The sequence below is a fragment of the Coffea eugenioides genome, chromosome 11 (genome assembly GCF_003713205.1).
Source record: "Coffea eugenioides isolate CCC68of chromosome 11, Ceug_1.0, whole genome shotgun sequence".
Taxonomy (NCBI): Eukaryota; Viridiplantae; Streptophyta; class Magnoliopsida; order Gentianales; family Rubiaceae; genus Coffea; species Coffea eugenioides.
The window spans coordinates 45261030-45281091 of record NC_040045.1 but is presented as its reverse complement, the minus strand read 5'-3'; the positions used below and the strand labels follow the sequence as shown (position 1 = coordinate 45281091).

The window sequence follows — 20062 nt, the reverse complement described above, 5'->3', positions numbered from 1 at the left end:
AGATGCACATTGCACCACTTATCAAAAAATTGTCCACAAAAGCTAACATTGCTTCAGTATTGCTGGGAGCTAAGAAGACTAGTACCTAAACTACTTCAGATACCAAAAGCAAGGATTGCGGGGAACCTTTAGCACTCTCAAAACATCATAGAGAAACTGCTGGTAATAGTGTTAGAGGCCACTATTGCAGCAGTATTAATGCTAACAGAAGTTTCGGCTTGAGATCCACCATTTAGAGTAGCTTGAGCATTTGGTACAAAGGGAATTATACCTTGCTTGTTTACAGCAGCATTGGTTTTCCAGCATTTCCCCGCTTAAAAATTTGCCTGGTGTTGGTGGTTTTTGGGTAATTTCTCACCTTTTGATTAGGACAACCTGTCACATTCTACTGCCAGGGGTGCTAAGTGTGATTTCAAAAACATGGGGGGTACTAGATGTGATTAGAAGAAATCTCAGGGGAGGTTTCTGATATTAACCCTAATAAAAAAGAGCCCACCGATTTAATTCTTACTGACTCATGGGAAGTTTCAGTTATAAAGAAAGAACCCGCGTCTTCTCTCAAAGTCACTGTTTCGACCCTGGAGTCCTCCATTATCCATTCTCTAAAGTCTGATCGATAGTCATTCTCTCTCTATTAGAAAATCTATATTCACCGAAAAATTCCAAAAGCAATCCCAGAGATTCTTCGCTTTGACTTGTGCGATCTTTACACCAAACTTCAGCGTTCTCTGCTACACATATACCCACCTCCCCATTTTCTCTTTTTCTGTCTATCCAGAATTTGCTGCCTTCACCAGAACTCCAATTCCCTGCAAGCCCATGTAGAGAAACACAGGTTAGACTATGATAATGAATTAATCCATTTTTTTCCCATCAATTCTTGCTGGAATTTGCATGATATTGTTTGAATTTTTTTAAAATCTTTTTAGCTTATCTTGGATTCCATGTAGTAAATCATTTCAGAGAGCTTATGAACTTGACCGAATATTCCGTCGAAAAGCTCAGGATTCAGTTCCTGCTCCTGATATTCTGTGATCGGTCTGTGTTTTTATGCAACTGTAGATATATGTAATTCATATTTCTAAAATATTTTGCACAAAAATATTTACTGCTGATAGACTAATGGATTCTGGCTGCTCTTTTCCATAAGGAATATTCAATAACGCAATCTTTATACCAGAAATTTTTATGAATTTAAGACTTCTTAGTTCTTTCATGATTTTCTGGATGACAGGTTCAGAAAACTGGGCCCTTTTTCTTTCCCCTAAATTTTTGCCATTAGCCTGTTAGACTGGTTTCCATGGTTGACTACGATTAATGCTGAAGGGCCCGCAGACCATGTTAGGGACACTTTCTCAGTGCATTAATTTGTACAACTAGTGCATTGATCTGTAAATAGTTTATATAGCTCCTGTTTATCGTTTTCACCTCCAAAACAATTCAAGTGCTAGAAGAACAGATTCTTGTATTTATTTGTCAGTTCTTAATCCACATGGGTTCTTTAATATTTACCTAATTGGCAACTTGGCTAATATATGGATAAACTTAGCAGCATAATGCATCTTATCATGTTATTCAACTTTGATTCTCATGTTCTTGTGTAGAAAATCCTAAAGACGAAAAGGTTGAAAAAACAAAGAAAAGACGTTGCCTGTAAAATATCATCATCTTTGAAAAGTTGAAGTAACCTTTGCCGTGTAGAACGCGGCAGCTGGTTAGAAAATGGATTTTTGCGAACTCAAAGCTCAGATTTGATTTTGGCTAGTTTCCTACATTAAGCCTCATGTCACATGCGTGCATTGGCTACTGCCTACTTGGCTGCTGCTGGCAAATGAATCAGAGATGGACTCGGGGCAACCGTCCTGCCAATTTTAGTCATTATCAACTGCGCGTAACTTTCTTTGTACATCGTGTAACCTTTTTTTCACATGATATATTTTCACAACAGATAGTGATGGGCCCCACACTTGACACGAAAATCGAGTTACATGGTGTAATCTCAGCCGCACAAAATTTTGAGGGCAAATCTTGGCCCCCCCAAATCCATCAGAGATGATGTGGGGCCTCACCTTTCTTTTCTTTTGAAATTAATTATGGGTTGGTTTGGGCGTTGAGGTGTAGCCCTCTTGCTATTATTTTCGTGTAAGAAGCCATTTTCAAGGGTTCTTATCACTGATTTGTTGTCATGGTCCCACATGACAACTTTTACTATTAGCAGAAGTCATGGGCGATTTTGCATTAATTGCGGTTTGCAAGGGTTGGGTATTTGTTTTTTTTTTGTTTTTTTTTTTAATTTAACTACATTTAGATGGGAAACCTGTGTCTGGTGACATTAGGCCTGACAGTAAATGTGAATGCTTAAGATATTGCTAGATTAGTGTGAACCAAAGACTAATTCCGTGAAAACGGAGAAAAAAAAAAAAGCAACATGATTTTGACTTTGTTAAACAACTCAAGGGCTTATGATGGATTGTATCGAGTTAAATGCTCTCTGTGGCTTTCACACCTTTTCTCGCTTGTTCTAGAGCGTAGTTGACCTATTGTTTGTTGTCTTCTTGGAATTTTCTCTGGGCCTATGAATTACCTGCCGAAAAATGAGAGAGAATGGCAGCTTAGGATATCACTGATTATAGCGTCACGAGTTTGTGGGAATGTTTTTGACCGTGCAGTAAGCTATGCAAGAGGAGTTTTAACACTGCATAATTTATGAAAGTTCCATCCTGCTTGTTAGGATGTTCCTCCATTGATTGCTTTTGCTGCCCTTTTTAACTCGAGTGTCCACAGTGGACGAACATCTTGATTTCAGTTCAATTTTCTTATGAAGCACCTGAACAGTTCTTTTCCGTAAACAGATTCATTAGCAAAACCATATCAACCAGCGAATATGATGAGAGAATTCCAGATACCCACAATTGCATCTCTTCTGTTAATACTTGTGGCGACCATGGTATTACCTGATGCATCAGTTGGGGACCCAAGAGCGCAGACTGTCGAATTTATGTGCGGTCACCAGCCTGAGCACAACACCACACTTTTTGTCCCAAATTTTGTTGCTACAATGGAAAACATTAGCGACCAAATGCGTAGCAAAGGTTTTGGAGTATCTATTACAGGCAAAGGACCTGATACTAATTATGGGCTAGCCCAGTGCTATGGTGATCTTTCTCTTCTTGACTGCGTATTGTGCTATGCTGAAGCTCGTACTGTCCTTCCTCAGTGCTTTCCTTTCAATGGGGGCCGGATTTTTCTGGATGGCTGCTTCATGAGAGCAGAGAACTACAGCTTCTTTCAGGAGTTCAAAGGACCACAGGACCATGCTGTTTGTGGGAATAGAACAAGAAAGAGCTCAACATTCCAGGAAGCGGCTAGACGGGCTGTGTTACAAGCAGCTACAGGTGCACCAAACAGTAATGGTTATGCACGTGCTGCATTGCAGGTGTCTGGGACATCAAATGAGTCAGCTTATGTTTTGGCTGACTGTTGGAAGACACTGAATGCTAACTCTTGCAGAGCATGTCTTGAAAATGCTAGTAAATCCATACTGGGTTGCTTGCCTTGGTCTGAGGGCAGGGCACTCAACACAGGATGCTTCATGAGGTACTCGGACATTAATTTTCTCAATCCAATACAAGGAAGTGGAAGATCAAGAGGTAAAATGAGCTCTTTTAGGGTCTTATAATTCTGTTCCCTTATCTTGTTATCCATTTTTCATTTCTGTTTTCCCTCCTTTTTTTGGGATAGAGAAGGGGGGGGGGGGGTTTAGCATGGATGCATATGCCGTTTAGGATCAAATGCGGGTGATGTTCCTACTCATGGTGATCTTGATTTCATAATGACAATATTTGCAGGGACAGTTGTAGTCATTGTTGTTGCTGCAGTGAGTTCTGCAATTGTTTTGGCTGTGGGAGCAATCATTGGAGCCTATTTCTGGAAGAACAAAAGAATACAGCAGAAGCGAAAAGGTAGGTCAACTTCATATGTCATCATATGGCATGCGCCAGTTTTGAAAGCCACTGGTTATTGCTTCCAATTAATGAAATAGGAGAACCAAATTTACATGTAATTTTTCGCTACTAAACATTTTACATTGACTGTAGAGCAGTTGGTCATGTGATAATGTTTAGAATAGCAACAGAAGTGATGCAACTCGATACAAAATATGCACTCACTCTGACTGTAAGTTGATTGTGCTTGAAATCTCTTGCAACTCTTTTAAGGCTCAAATGATGCGGAGAAATTGGTGAAAACTCTTCATGATAGCAGCCTGAACTTCAAATACTCCACTCTTGAGAAAGCCACTGGTTCATTTGATGAAGCCAATAAGCTGGGGCAAGGTGGATTTGGAACCGTCTACAAGGTAAATGACTAAAGCACAATTCTCTCTTCAACCACAAATGCATACAACATCTAATCAACACCATTTGTATTATTTCGGGTTTATGCCTAAGTTTCATCATTTGTACAGGGAGTTTTACCAGATGGAAGAGAGATTGCTGTTAAGAGGCTTTTCTTCAATAACAAACACAGAGCAGCAGATTTCTACAATGAAGTTAACATTATTAGTAGCGTTGAGCACAAGAATTTGGTCAGGTTGTTGGGATGCAGCTGTTCAGGACCTGAAAGCCTTCTTGTATATGAATTCCTTCCAAATAAGAGTCTTGACCGCTTTATTTTTGGTAAGTATAGATTATATATCAAGGGATTAGACAGTAAATTTAACTTCAAGAGCTTCTTAAGACAAGACATTGTTGATTGTAACAGAGTATTTGCTCCATATCACATTAATGTTGTTCTGGAGTTAAATGACAAACTACCTTATTTAACTGATGTCACAGATGCAAATAAAGGTAAAGCACTTAACTGGGAGAAGAGATTTGAGATAATTATAGGGACGGCAGAGGGATTAGTCTACCTGCACGAAAACACAAAGTGCCGAATTATTCATAGAGATATAAAAGCAAGTAATATTCTGCTGGATTCGAGGCTTCGTTCCAAAATAGCTGATTTTGGTTTGGCAAGGTCTTTCCAAGAAGATAAGAGCCACATAAGTACTGCCATTGCAGGGACATTGTGAGTATCGAAAACAGAAGTTACTACATGACAGATTATGGCTTAAGAGTTTTAAATGATCTTACCATTTGCCCATAACCAAGTCAGTAGCCATCATTTGCTGAGATATGATTTTTACAATTTCACAGGGGATATATGGCCCCAGAATACCTAGCTCATGGCCAGCTGACAGACAAGGCAGATGTTTACAGCTTTGGTGTACTCTTATTGGAGATTGTCTCTGGAAGGCAGAATAATAGGAGTAAAACTACAGAGTACTCTGACAGCTTGGTCACCATTGTAAGTCCAAACCACTGTTTGTTTTACCTAATTCTGTTTTCTGCCTGTTATCTGCCTTCTCCTTTTATGTCTCCTAACGTAAATTTTTCACCTTGTTTTTCTTACTCCAATGTTTTGAATGAGACAGGCCTGGAAGCATTTCCTGCAAGGGAAGGTGGAGGAGTTGTTTGACCCTAACCTAATGTTGCAAAATTATCTCAACATGAATGTTAGAGCTGAGGTACTGAGAGTGGTTCATATAGGACTTCTCTGTACCCAGGAAATCCCATCATTGCGACCATCCATGTCCACTGCATTGCCGATGCTGGCTAAGAAGGATGAACAACTCCCTACACCCACGAACCCACCTTTTATAGATGAGAGTACTATGGAACTCAATGACACATTTGAGAACCCACATCACCCCTTCAGACATGGTGATTCTGCTTCGAATGCCAGCTTGTCCCACAGTTCGTTCTACCCCAGGTGACATCCGAAGAGCGTTTGAAACCCGTGGACTCGTCGAATAAGCTATATAGCATCATCATTGCATCCATCTCTGGGCCACTGAAGTTGCTGTCACTGGAGACGAATATGCACTATTTCCTCCGTTCAAGTTTTCAATGCAATTGGAGGTGAGCTTCTGTTATGAAGTGCAAGTAAATGCCTACATACCCAGATTTGAACAAATAAAAAAAAAAAAGGAAGAATAAGACACGCATATTGAGTGATTTCATTATAGAGGGGGCACATATGGATTCGCGCTAGGAGATACCATCATGAATTTTGGTTTTGATTCTTTACTTTAGAAATCTTATCCTTTTTGTACATACTAGAGTTTTAATAAATCAAGCATACGCCTTTTCTTGTAAAATTTGTGTTTGTGTTTGTGACTGTCGCAAACTTCTTTGAGTGTGTATTGTCCAGCTTGCTAGCAAAATTGTCATTACATTTTCGTTCGATCTTCCTTCGTTCACTATCATTTTTTTTTTCGAGGACAACATTTTACAAATGATCTTATACCAGGGGGGGATGGGATGGAACCCAACTAAGCTATTGAGAACTCGAAAGGAACTAAACCACCTCCGAAAATGGTCCAAGAAATCCTGAACGAAAAATGCAGGCAAGAGGTTTCAAACCCTTGCCTACACACAAGGCGGGCAAAGGTCCCTCCCCGGTGGCCAACTGAGACTATCATTGTTTGTATTCCTTTATAATTTCATAGGCATGAAGGCCAGGTCCAACACAGAATATTTGAACGTAGCTGCAGCTAGCATTTATCATTGTCCGGCTTTTAATTTCACATACATTATATCTGTCTTTTTATCATTGTCAAGGACACCCGCAAAATCCGTAAAATTACAAGCAAATGCTACAACTACAGTAGCCACTTGCGATTTACCATTCAAAATACACATATCAGAGCTAGACGTGGAAAATTTTCCAAAATTCCGAGCCACTGCATCAACTAAAAAAAATGCAAAAATCAAGAGCCATATACCTCTCACTGACGAGAGGAATTAGGGAATGTATCCTTATCGTACAGCTACCAAGTTCCCCATGAGTCCTCCACCAGTTTCAAAATGTTTTGCACTAGAAAAGCCTGCATTCAACGCAAGCCTCTCTAACTCCTTTCCTGCATATTAATTATACAGACATCACGAGATACTAAAGCGAAAAATTTTAGCAAGCAATCATCTAACTTCATTGTAAGGCTAAAGTTTCTGACAAAAAACAAGAAAAAGTACAACTACTTCCACAAGAATTAAGTTGAAATCAATATTGTTATCCTAGACTTTATTAAAAAGATCTAAAGCAGTATATGCAGATGACAAACCTGTTAAAAACTCATTTATTGACCTTTTCAAGTATCTGTACTCATTTGCAAGGCCATAAATATCAGCTGCTGGAACAACAACATAATCAATCATCCATTCCTAAGGATATAGAAACCGAAAAGTACAATCAGTGGCAATGAGTATGGATACATCTACGAAACTGCAACTTCACTTCCATGAAGGACACGGCATCAATTCTCAAGATGAAAAACTGAGTCAGATCTCAAGAACACACTGCAAATCTCAAATAAAATACTCAGCAGAACCATCCATGATGTTTGAAGTTAAGTAAAGTACGATTTCATGCATTACGATTCAGGATTAATTTTTACTAGGTTGTAAGATGAGACGTCAGCATTTACAGCATACAAATTCTTGATCATTCTAAGAATCAACTCTGTAAGTTTAGAGGGAGAAGGATGAATGAAAAGGGTACAATCCATCCTGGTTTTATTTTACATTGAGTACTCTGCATGCAAGACATACCTGAAAGGAGGTGCTGAAGGGATTAGTGCTCTTGTTGAAGTCAAGAGCAGATACTTTGGACCCTGGTTTTAGAACTCGACATACCTCCTCTAATACTTTAAGCCTATCTACCACATTTCGTAGTCCATAGCCAATAGTAACAGCATCAAAGGAAGATTCCGGAAATGGTAAATCAATTGCGTTGCCCTCGATCCACCTACGATATGCTACAAAACATATTATTTGTTCGCAACACCAAAAATTCACTGAATGGAAAAGAATCCAGCATATGCTTATAGAATCTGAACATAAACTCAAATTTCGTGACGACGTTACTCAGCCAGTCTTTTGTAGTTTGCTAAGTAGTTGAAGGGCACAATTGCAGATGTGGAGGAAAACTTCAAAGAACTTTTTGTATAGAAGCCTTCCTTCTGTAAGTTTACGATTTAAATATGGGAAGTACAATTACCAATGCTCACTTGATATTTTCGTAACAAGTCTTTGATTGTGAATGCTGTCGGGAAGATGCAATCAATAACTGCTCCTTTGAGAAATCAAGACCAACCACCTGCAAGCTCAAGAAATATGAAGGATGATGGGTTATGGAATATAACACGCCAAAAGGGAAACAGAACTGATAAAGATGGACAAATTTGAGTTAGGAGAATAATGAAACCTATGATGTCGTGGACAGTGTCGAACCAAAGACAGATAAATAGCAACATGTATTTGAGAGATAAATCAATCATAAAGGGAAGGGCCACAGTGTTAGAAATATAGTAAAACATTTCCATCTAATAATGCATCTTTGTTTGGGGGAAAATAAAAGACAACTCAGAAAGGATGCAAATGGAAGCCTCTTACGCACGAAAATTTTGGTTTAAGGGAGACCAAAAAAGAAAAAAAGGGCATGAACAAGTTCACCTCATGTGGTTTTTTCCCACTAGGATTAAGCATATGAACCTTAGCGACTTCAAAAATTTTGCTCGAAAAGAAATAAATGCCAAACCTTGCCAGTAGGTCCAACTTTATCGCATAGAAGAAAAGCTAAATCTCCAGTTCCACAACATACATCCAACACATTATCTCCCTTTTTTGCTCTGCATCGAAAACACCAACCAAAAAAATTCAATTTTTAACAATTATACAGATAGCTAGCGCACAAAAGAGCTACAACTAAATTCAAGAAATTGGGGCCATACCCACTCCAAGAAATAGCCATTCTTTTCCATATCCGGTGCTGACCAACAGTCAACAAGTCATTCAGCTACAAAATATACATGCACAAAAATCAAAACAAAAGGAACCCATTTGACCACAAATATGCAGAAATGTAACGAGTAATTTTACCGTGGAGGAGGTAGTTTGGGGGGCTTACGTTGTCATAGACAGGAGCAATGCGATCAAAAAGCACCTGGCGCTCGTTGGAGCATCGGACCAGACGGGTTTTGGACCGGAAAACTGGTCGGGAGTGCTGCCCTGGTAGCGCGGGAAGAGTCCGGTGGAGCGATGCTGCTGACATTATCGCATTATCCATGTGCTCTTGCTACAGTGCCTGTTTTTCTTCATCCGGGTGTCCGGTAAAGAAGGCCCTGTTACTGGGCCACAAAGGGCCAACTTCAGTACCGTGTTCTTTCCTGTTGAACACTATCCTTCGTGTTCCGCTCCGCAACTAGTGGCCCAAATCTGTAGAACCAATGTTCTCAATCCACAACACCTGATCGCAAGAGTCCGCGGCCCAGATCCCACTCTGAATTTCCACCCCTTTTTACCCGCGCTTCTCATTTTGATATACACCTTTATGTATTTTATTAAGACTAATTTTTCCTATACTGATAGTGTTAACGTTAAATAAATAATAATTATGTAAAATATAAATTTTAAAATTAGATTTTTACACAAATAATATTAATTTAACCGTGATAATATTTACACTATCAATATATATAAAATTTACTTATTTTATTAAGCATAAAATTAGGAAAGTAGAGCGCATACTTTAAATCACGAACTAGTGACAGTTGGAACTTGGAAGGATAGTTATTAAAATATATTAGGCGAATAATATTATATACGCTATCAGTATAGAGATTTTTGTTTAACCCAGCAGTTATAAATTTATGACACATGAACAAAAAATAAATTTAAAATTTAAACAATAAATATTGTGGCATTCATTTACATCTGCTCGTGTAAAAAAAAATCTCTATACTGATAGTGCATAAAAATCAATCCCAATAAAATATGCACCCATGTACACAAATTTTTTCTGAGACGAATTAAAAGTCATTTGAAGACTGAAAAAAGGGCGTTTACTTGAAGAGCGTACGTTATATGAGATTTTTTTCCAAACTTAATATTTACAAAAGTGTATTAACACAAACTTTCACTACCTACACAAACCTATATTTATGAACGTGTCGTAATTAAACTTTCAGTTAAATTACAAGGATCATCTGTTCAATGAATACTAACTCAAAATGAAAAAAAAAAAAAAAAATACTAGATTCTCATTTTAGTTCTTTGGAAACAGTGAGAGTGTGAGAGTTTATTGAGGAGAGAAATGAGAGAGTTTATTTTGGAAAAGAACTAGAGCGTCCTTTCATCAATTAGTTCATCCACATGAATATACATGAACAAAGCATTTCCCAGAAAACAAGCATAAATGTGAAAATGTATTACAAAAGAAAAACCTTAGTCATCAGCAAAAAATTGTCCAGACAGACTATCCATAACAGCTAACTGCATATTCTCGGAGGGTTTCCAATGCCGCTTCCTCTGGTTAATGAACCAATTGTTAATCTGCTTCTGATCAAGTCCGGTTGATTCAGCCAGCGAAATTTTATCAGCTTCCTAGACGTTCAAGATGATGAAAAATAATAATAATACTCCAGCCCAGTCAAAAATAAAAAAATAAAAAAAAAAATCGAAAACAAGATACAGTAATTTAACAAGCTAGTCCAAAAGAGATGTGCAATACTCACAGTTGGGTACGGCCATTTGTAGTGAACATTCCACCATTCAAGTAAGATCTGCCTGGCCTCCTTGGGAAGCTTTCCTTTCTTTTTCTTCTTTGAGAATTCCAATTTTAAGCTGCTTATGTGATTTCCATATTTACGCAATAGCGTTTCCTTGAGTTCTCGGTCTTCAGCTTTTGTTTGGGAATCTTGCACATCTGTCTCCACACCACTTAGTTCATCGTCTGATGATACTGCACCATCATCTGCCCACATACCGTCATTAATTTGCAAATACATAAAATGCAACCGTGAGATCCAAATTGCTCAACTCCAATTCAAACTAATCAAACATATATACACAGTTGGTTGGCCATTATGACATCGGTTTGATGATATAAAGTGGCGGTGAGGTGAAGATTTCAATGTAGTTAAAGAATCAATCCTCGGACCATCAGTTATGCTTCTAATTATAAAACCATACATTTCTCCTGTCCTGCTGCTTGCTACATCAAATAACTTTGACCACCCTAAAGGAAGATTAGAGTTGTTTTATCGGTGGCCTGAAAATTTCTTGACTATTGTTTTAGATCGAAAGCAATAATGATCATGGTACTGCTCCAGTCATACTTGAATGAAGCCCAAGAGCTGCATCTTCATTGGTTTTTCCTCCTCTCTTTCCCTTTTTCTTTTCTGGCTTCAGTTGTGGAGTCGTATCCAAGTCAGTTTTTGCAGAGTTTGATAAGACATTACGACCATCAAAGCATGGATAATTATTCGAGCATCTCAGTGAATCTAAAGCCAAGCCCCCCACGGAAATTCAACACTGTGACCTTATTATTATTCCTAGGAAATTCAACAAGACCCATCACTCATCCAAAACAAATTGTTGTATTTCTTTCCCACTCAATCACTGGCTCCTTCCCTTTGTCTCACTCTAGTCCAAAAATTATTTACTTAGATATTAGATTATTCTTCAAATTTTATTTACTCGCAACATCAACATATTTTTTAACCATCTTTTTATCTCAAATATACCACGTCACAAAAATATTACAATTTTTTTTTTTTTCAAAAACTTATCCCAGATAATCTACTATCTAAACACACTCTATATACCATTACTTAAAAGAAACCTATAACAGATTAAAAAAAATACGGAAGAGTCCTCACATTTAGCTTTTAACCATGCATTTGTCTCTTCTTATTTTTTTTTTCCCATTCTTGCATTCGAAAAATAGAAAAGTTTGCTTGGGTTCATGTAAAATGTCTATGACGTTCTCCTCAAGAGCTGTACTATTTAATATTTCTTAGTAGTTGATTAAATGGGAAATGACCCCAGAAAAATTATAAAAAGGAAAAATGCAGAAGGACCAAAAAGAAAATTTGAACGGCATATTTGGCCTGAAGCTTGCATATAGTTCAAAAAAAATGAGCAATTAATCTCAGACCAAGAAGAAGTAACCGGAAAGAACACAATGAACAACCATGCATTAACCTCAGAAAATTTAGGCAATGCCATAAAAAAAAAAAAAGGGGGAACTTTTAGCAAATACGCCATGCATTAAAAAATTAATAAGCTAATAACTCCCATCCTTGAACTTTTCAAGATGATCAAACTTCATATATGTAGCACAAATTCTCAATCTAGACAACACTAGTAGTATCAATACTTAGTTTAAATACAATTCTCCACACATTTATTAAAGAGTTTTGAGCAGTTCTAGAGTCACAAAACCCTAATCCAGAAATATTTGCCGCAAAACTTCAATTAAAAAAAATGCTTATTTTGGGTAATAGCATCCCACTCAAGCAATATAAAGGAAATTCACTTTCCACACAAATTAATAACACAACATTTGTAAGAAAGAAAATTGATTATTTTCTTTAAGAAAGAAAAATAATAACAACTCAAAAAGGCAGAATGAAGGAAGTGTAAAAAAAATTTGAGAAATTAATAAAAATATCTTCGAATCCCCAGAGAAAAAATATTCGTTGAGGAGGGATCCACAAGCAAGGCAGGCCTAGAAGCAAATTAATTGAGATCAAAGTTCCACAATATCTAAAAGAGAGCAGCTGTTAATGAAGAAGGCACAGAGACCCATGAGTACGACTGACTGGACAATTGTCCCCTGCGGCCCTCCCCTAGATTTGACCCCCACTACCCAACCTTGCATGCATATATCGCCAGCCACAGGTAGAAAAAGAGAGAGAAAGAAAACAAGGAAGGAAGGAAGCACCCCCTCCACTCCGTAGTCCGCAGTCCACATCCCTCTCCCTCTCCCTCTCCCTCTCCCTCTCCCTCTCAGTGCGCACTGCCAAGTGCGTGTGTGCGTGTGTTTTATGCGTCTTAGAATGCTTCGAAAGCTGGTTCGCAGCGCGAACTACGGGAGTCCATGTGAACCTCGACCACCCGCCCTATCCGGGGCTTTCCATTAAAGCCTTTCCTTACCCCACAAAGGTCAAGGGCCACAACCCCACAAACCTCATATCATCATCCATGATCCAAGCCCCACCCTCGTAGAAAACGAATATCATTTTATCATTCACTCGAGTGAAGCACCACCGATCCACCAGCTGCAATTTAACCTTGTTCTTATTACTTGAACGATGATAGGCACCAACAACCAGCGTCCGCCGTGCCCTAAATGCCAATCCAGTCAAGAAAATGACCGTATAATTGGACGCTATGACCAGCCTCGTCGTAGATATTTTAAACGAAACGAGAGTCATTTTGGTTGAAGAAGAGAAGAGCTTAACCTTGGTCTTAATACATCTTACACCTGTAACCGTGAGTCTACGCAAGGAACCAGAACAAGCGTTCGTATACAGAGAAAAGGTTTCCTGCAGGTGCAGGTAGATTCCAAAGTGACCCTTAAAAAATAAATGAGAAACTTGGCCAAGAACTTTCTTACGTAGCAATTATCCCCTCAGAATCTTTTTTTTTTTTTTAATATTTAAAGACGCGACACACAAAATTGACCGGAGAATATGAGAAATATCCCAAGAACTCATTCCAAAGAAAAATCTAGGAAGGTAAACAGAAGAAGAATACAGCTACGGGCCTGCCAATGCATTCGCGACCAAATTTCCAGACCACTCTCATAATTCCTGGTTCCCACTCCAAAGGGTTTTTTTTTTTTTGGGTGCATTTAACCTAGTACAACCAACTGCACTGACAACAACTTCCTTCCTATATCTATGTCAATTATCAAACCATAAAACGCAAAAAAAAAAAAAGAAAAAGAAAGAATAATAAGAGACCCGAGAGAGGGGAAAAAACAAGAATTTTGGACATCATTAACCGGACAGAAAGTGATAAAGGACGCCTTGAAATAGCATCAGGGCAGGTAGGCATATCTGAAATTTAAACAATCTAAGCACGTGAGGATGTGCCAACATAACACAACGTTGACGCCTCCTTAGCATCTCAATATTAGCAGATAAAAATACTAAGTAACATTTAACAACTGGAGCATCAGCCAAGGAAACAAAGAGCACAGACCAGGCCAGCCACAAATGATTCAGCATCACCGAAAAGTTATTTTGTACTTTCAAAAACTAAAAAGAATACTTGTTAGCATCCATCAATAAACCCATACCTTAAACTGCAGCTTTTCTACTTGGGCATCACTACTTTATTCATCAGAATTCACGTCAATGGTGGTTCCAAAGGCATAACAAATACATGCCATGACATCCACTTGCTTTTGCCTAAAGATGGAAAAGAAAAAAGCCCTAGCTTTACACCTGATACCTAGGTTTTTGTATTAGTCGAGGGTGAGATTTTTACCAGATTAATTACTTCAGCACAGGTTCGGCCTACACGACATGTCTGCTAATTAATTGGTCCAATTAGCAAACACTTCTGCCAAAAGAGAGCTCAGGAGCCACCGCAATGAATGTGTGACGATTGCGCTAACAAATATTTAGACGCGAGAGAGGCAGAGGTAGAAAATCTCTTCATACAAAGGCCCATACAAGCTATGCTGTCAGGCAAGCTTGGGAAACTGAATGCACGCACAACTACTAATGCGACCACTACTACCTTGAAATGCGAATGAGGATCAAATGAGCTGTGTGTCTCACAGACCATATAACCTTCTCCAAACAATTATTGCGAATTCAAAGAACTTGGTCTCAAACAATACTTGGCTTAACAACACACCTACTTGACTTTATTTGACAGTTCCCACGTTTGATTCTTATCTTCAATACATGCTCAGCCAAAACATTTTTATTATTGGAACTTGACACTCTGCAAAGTAACCTGACATCATTACAGACCACAAGTATCAATAGTCCTACTTGGGGAAATAACGGAAGAAAGGTTGTGCATAAGGATCCATCTCTGGGTAACTAATATTTTTTAGGAAACCATTACAGTACTCCCAAGTCACCATGGGATTCATCAATTTCTAAAAAGAAGCAGCAACTATAGTCCAGTTCCAAATATATATATATACACTTTTTCATAGAAAAAAACATATTTTAGAAATTTCGCATGACTTCATGGATTGAAGAGAAAGAGAAAGAACGTTCAGATGCTCACTCGCTTCCCACCACAAGAAAATCTTTCCATTTTCGGAAAGAAACAGTAGTTGAGACAACTCATTAAGACACTTTCACTTGGTTGGGAGGGCATGCAGGAGAAAAAGCTTATTCAATCTTAACTTGAAAATAGTAACATGTAAAGAGTAATCATGATTCAATTAGATACTCGGACCAAGGGACTGATGACCATAAATATTCCTCAACTAATGAACGAACCACATGATGTTTAGGAAGGAAAAACTGAAAAACAATAAAAGTAGAGATAGGAGATTGAGTAGGCTGTAGTATTGGAACAAGTAAGCTAATTATTTCCAGAGTCACGTTAATTGTGACTGATTCTTTGTTTTTTGTTTTTTTTTTTTGGTGGGGCGCGGCTCTTCTCACTGATTTAATTCGGTTTAGGCCAAATTATGCGGTTCAATGTCAAATCTCATAGGCTGGAATTGGCGTAGATTACTTATGTAAATCTTATGTAATTTCTATGCCACGACGACAAGCTGGCATTATGTGAAGTTATTGGGCTTAGATTAAGAAGTAATCACGTAGAGGTGATGAGAATTCCAAAGTAGTGTTTAGCAACCCACTTTCACTTTACATCACTTAACATGCATGAAGAGGAGGTTGCTGAAACAAAGAGGTAAATATTTGTATTCCTACGAGCAATTTGGGATTCCAAAATTGGAAGGAAACCACTCAAACCTTTATGGAAATGTAAACTAGCTGAAGGATATTTATTTCACAGAACACTTCTTCCTAACTACAAAAGTTAGTCCATTACATAAAAATACAATTGCTCTATACATTATACCTAAATAAATGATATCATTTTATCATTTTTAAATTTATTTTTAAATTTATTTTTAATCATCAAAGACTTTCAAAGATATTATTTATTGCTTTTCTGAAAGAGCAAGAGGAGTGGGGTTTGGTTTGGACGACCATTGGAAAAATTATTCTCTATCATGTCATCCGAAATTCCGAAGGGTCAAAATCAAAATCTCCTCTTAACAAGCTTGTTTCCATGCTTGAACCATCTCTAACACAAAAAAAGCAAGGATGAAAAAGAAATCTAATGAACCAAAACACCATTTGCTATTAAGGTTCTGACAATTCAACAAACAAAAGACCAGATAATCAAGATAGCTTAACAAGCCATCCACAAAAATAAATATATCACTCATAAAATAGAAGGCAAAGAAATGCACAAAAGATCCAAAATTTCGTACTTGGCAAAACCCAACAAAACAAAACAAAGAGGAGAAACAGTTCTTAATCAATTATGGAGGGTTAATTCATTCTTTCAAAGCTATTGCTGGTCCTGGCAATTGCTCCAGATCCCAATTCTGATCATATGTTCTCGCTATTTTGCATCAACCAGAATACATGTACTAGATTTGTTAATGAAGGCAAGAAGCAAGAAGACTAAGATGTAAGTCTATCTAACCAGAATTGCTAAACTGACGAAATTCAGGAATTCAAAGAATTCCAGAAAAACTGAATGCTACTCACATTATCTTTGCTCAAGGTTTGCTACAAGATACAAAAGTAAACAGGCTGGGGTATACGAACAATCATGAGAAGAAGAAAGACAGAGGGGAGAGAGTGAAAAAGGAGAAACTGAGATCAGAATATATACATACCTTTACAAAGGTTGCCAAGCTGCATTTCAATCTTGTTCAGGAAGGTAGTAGCTTCATTGAAAGGTCTCGAAAGATCAGATTTGTATTTCACCAGTATGTCATAGTAGGTTTCCTACATAAATAAACCACAGTACCAAAGTCAAGGATTCAAACCACGTCTACACAAATATCCACAGTGAAAGTCAGACACATAAACAGCAGTATAAGTAGTCGAATATGAAGTCAAACTTAAATTGAGAGTACAAGAATCGGAGAAGAAGAAGATGATCCAGGTGCCCGAGTGTCTAAAGTATATAAACCATAAAGGCGATAAAGAGACAAACAGACCGACCATGAACTCGTCGAGCTCAGGATCGGCTCCCAAGCACGTGGAAATAGCGTCCCCTTTACAAAAGCCCCCGTTTTCTCGCCTGATCTCATCCAAGAAACCCGCTATTTCCGGCGGAGCTCCCACCTACAAAAGTCCGTCCAACACACAAATAATCATATCACACGTAGTTCAGCATTAGTTAATCCTGAAGCAGTCATAGTAATTAAAAAACGAAAAACAAACCCCAGAACATAAGACGACCATCATTCTAGTATGCTTCAAGAATCACAAGGAACAAATGGATTCACAATCAAGAACTGACAAGTCTGTAGATGTTATACATCTTTTCATTGATGTAACCAAGTAGTTTTCCTATTCTTCCTTGGCCAAAAAGCCCGATAAAGTAACACCATCAAATAAAGTTCAGCGATTTAGGTCAAGCCTCCAAAAGAAATGACCCGTCCCTCATTTTTAGTACCAGAACATAGTACTTGTTTGATACTACATAATCATAGTTAAATATCTTAGGAAGCTCGGAACATTAAATGGAGAGCAAAGTCAAAATGAAAACTACTAGCACTTAAGAAGTGCAGCACTGAAGAAGAAAAACCTTCTGGCAATCGATATAAGCATCAAGAAGTTTTGGATAAGAAGGATGGGAAGCGATTTTGGCCTTGATTACACTGCAAGCATCCTCAGCAGCATGAATATCATCTTCACCACCAAAACCGCATCTGCTGCTGCCTCTTTGGATATCTTCAGGAGTGATCGAAGCAGCTTCCGAAATACTCGCCGAACACTGAAACCGACTCGCAGCTGCTGCTGCTGCAGCTACATGATCATCTGATCCATATATATGAATCCGGTGATGATCGTTCGATGGAGATATAAAGCTTTGGTAACTATAATCGGCAGCCATCATCAAGTTCTCGGGTGAGATCAAGGCCTTGTCTGCATAGTCATGACCGCTAGAGTGGAGGTCGTACATCTCATCCATAACTACCAAGTTGGAGTGTAATATAAAGAGTCTTTTGAAATTATTTTTTTTAGAAAAATCAACAATTGCAGTTAAAACCCAGCTCAAGAATAACAAGTCAAGTATAATCTTGTACAGTTACACTACAAGTGAGCTAGAGAGACAGATTTCTCTCTTAGTGTATAACCTCTTAAAATGAAAAAAAAAGGGGGGGAAAAACTCAATTCATGTGTTAGTACATGTATTAGCAGTATTAGAAGCAGTATTAACTTGGTCTCAAGAGATTAATATTGAGGGAGTTTGATTGGATGAAGTGATGGAGTTCGGAATAATGGGATTGGAAGTAGCAGACATAGGTGGATGGAGTGGGAATGTTGCTGCTGTTGGTGCGTGCGTGTGTGTGTGCGTGTAAATGTTTTTGGCGAACAAACCAGAAGCGGAAGGAGATGCCGAAGCTGAGCTTCAAGTTGTGAATGGTGACGTTCAATTCGGGCGAGGCCCCCCTTTGTCTTCTACTATTCTTTTCCTCTTTTCTATTTTTTTCCCACATGCTAGAGTGTAGGATGAAATACGTAAAATACTTTTCGTTTTGTCTAGGAAAAAAAACGTATTTCTAATTATTTTTTTATCTTAAAAACACATTTATAAATAAATGGTTATTATATGTTTATCTTTGTCAGCATAAGTCCCCAAGAATGATAATTAAGATAATTTCAATCCACAAATAATCACAAGTATCAAGCATTAAGAAAAAAATCTTCATGTCCCAGGAATAGTAAATTCAGATTCTTTCTTCTTCTTGTTGTTTTTTTTTTTTTTTTTGGTTTTTGTTTGTTTCGATTATCATAGCAAATGTTGAGCGGTTAACTTAATGGAATAAAATGATCAGTAAAATATTATTTAGGCATTATTTGTATAAAAATTATTTACTTACATAATAAACACATTTTTTAACTTACTATTTTATCTTTTTAATTATCTTTTTATCTCATATATAATAATTACCAAAAATGGTACAGTAATTATTTTAAATACTCCTAAAAAACCTTTAAGTTTTCTTAGAGTGTAAATAATGAAAAAAAGGAACAGATAAAAAAGTTTTGGACGCAAGGAGTCGGTCCACCCGAAGTCAACAACGAATGCCTCTTATGGCAAAGCAATGACGCGCATTTTGTAAAAGGATAGTTCTATATCTAGAAAATGAATTTCTTGAAACGGCGAAGCTTGGTGCATATGCATTAAGCTCCATGCCGGGCTTCTTTCTTTGAAAAATTCGTTTGGGTGAAATTAGCAAAAGTAAAAAAAAAAAAATCCGTTTCCATTCAATCTTCTTGTGGTTTAAACAACCGAAACTGAAGCTTACTCCGCAATGTCGATAAGAAAATAAATACTAGTACTATTATACAAGAAACTTAGAGCCTATTTGGATAGTATTTTTTGATGATTCGTTAAAAAATATTTTATAATAATATAATATATGTAAGATAAAAATACGTCAATAAAATATTTTGAAAAGTTTTTTCCCCCAAAAGCAGCAATTACAACAAACTTCAAGGAGCGCTACTCTACTGTTGTTTATTATGATATTACCCTTAAATTGGAATCTTATTTCACATTTTCATGATGAACAACATGCGATATTTCCTTATTTTTGTTTTATACACAAAATTTGTTTCTCAACTACTTTTTTTTTTTTTCCTCACATGCATCACATTAATTAAAAAAGCACCATAATAAATAGGACCAAAAATTTTTTCCCAACAACTATCAATAAAAACAGTCTGTTTTCTTTTCCTTCACAACATCTAGGTATATAAACGGACCAAAGGTGTGATAGAGAAATCAAGTCTTACTCAGATAAAATAATTGTGCATGTCCAAGATGAACAAGTAATAACTCTCAGTGACATTTAAATCACATCGCATCACAGACTATTGCCAAAAAGAATGAATATAATTAACAGCTAAATAGAAACTTTTCTTAAAAAATATTAT

At 37.4% G+C, this 20062-nt stretch overlaps 3 protein-coding genes and 1 long non-coding RNA gene across 8 annotated transcripts; 1 reads left to right on the top strand and 3 right to left on the bottom strand.

The window, feature by feature from the left end:
* The first annotated feature begins 583 nt into the window (after positions 1 to 583).
* Positions 584 to 6247, top strand: LOC113753202 (cysteine-rich receptor-like protein kinase 2). 2 transcript variants are annotated; one of them, XM_027297303.1, is made up of 8 exons: positions 584 to 835; positions 2853 to 3650; positions 3849 to 3962; positions 4218 to 4357; positions 4466 to 4676; positions 4836 to 5070; positions 5199 to 5349; positions 5477 to 6247. In XM_027297303.1, exons 2-8 carry the CDS (start codon positions 2885 to 2887, stop codon positions 5816 to 5818), a joined length of 1959 nt encoding a protein of 652 aa, XP_027153104.1. In that variant the 5' UTR covers positions 584 to 835; positions 2853 to 2884; the 3' UTR covers positions 5819 to 6247. The 2 variants fall into 2 exon arrangements, with proteins under 2 accessions (XP_027153104.1, XP_027153103.1); XM_027297302.1 differs by having other exon boundaries at positions 4466 to 5070.
* Positions 4835 to 5224, bottom strand: LOC113753205. Its single transcript, XR_003464996.1, has 2 exons — positions 5136 to 5224; positions 4835 to 4912 (listed from the first exon to the last, which is right to left on the bottom strand). It is a non-coding gene; the product is annotated as an uncharacterized LOC113753205 (long non-coding RNA).
* Positions 5906 to 9172, bottom strand: LOC113753203 (2-phytyl-1,4-beta-naphthoquinone methyltransferase, chloroplastic). Of its 4 annotated transcripts, none has more exons than XM_027297307.1 (8): positions 9010 to 9172; positions 8834 to 8898; positions 8641 to 8731; positions 8111 to 8199; positions 7653 to 7848; positions 7166 to 7265; positions 6830 to 6964; positions 5906 to 5971 (listed from the first exon to the last, which is right to left on the bottom strand). In XM_027297307.1, the coding sequence occupies exons 1-7, from the start codon at positions 9166 to 9168 to the stop codon at positions 6864 to 6866; spliced, it is 801 nt and encodes a 266-aa protein (XP_027153108.1). In that variant the 5' UTR covers positions 9169 to 9172; the 3' UTR covers positions 5906 to 5971; positions 6830 to 6863. The 4 variants fall into 4 exon arrangements, with proteins under 4 accessions (XP_027153108.1, XP_027153107.1, XP_027153106.1 ...); XM_027297306.1 differs by having other exon boundaries at positions 5924 to 5995; XM_027297305.1 differs by lacking the exon at positions 5906 to 5971 and having other exon boundaries at positions 6119 to 6964.
* A 1153-nt stretch (positions 9173 to 10325) lies between these two features.
* LOC113751068 (homeobox protein knotted-1-like 6) lies at positions 10326 to 18089 on the bottom strand. Its single transcript, XM_027294925.1, has 5 exons — positions 17703 to 18089; positions 17114 to 17236; positions 16783 to 16894; positions 10616 to 10854; positions 10326 to 10484 (listed from the first exon to the last, which is right to left on the bottom strand). Exons 1-5 carry the CDS (start codon positions 18087 to 18089, stop codon positions 10326 to 10328), a joined length of 1020 nt encoding a protein of 339 aa, XP_027150726.1.
* Between the last annotated feature and the right edge of the window lie 1973 nt (positions 18090 to 20062).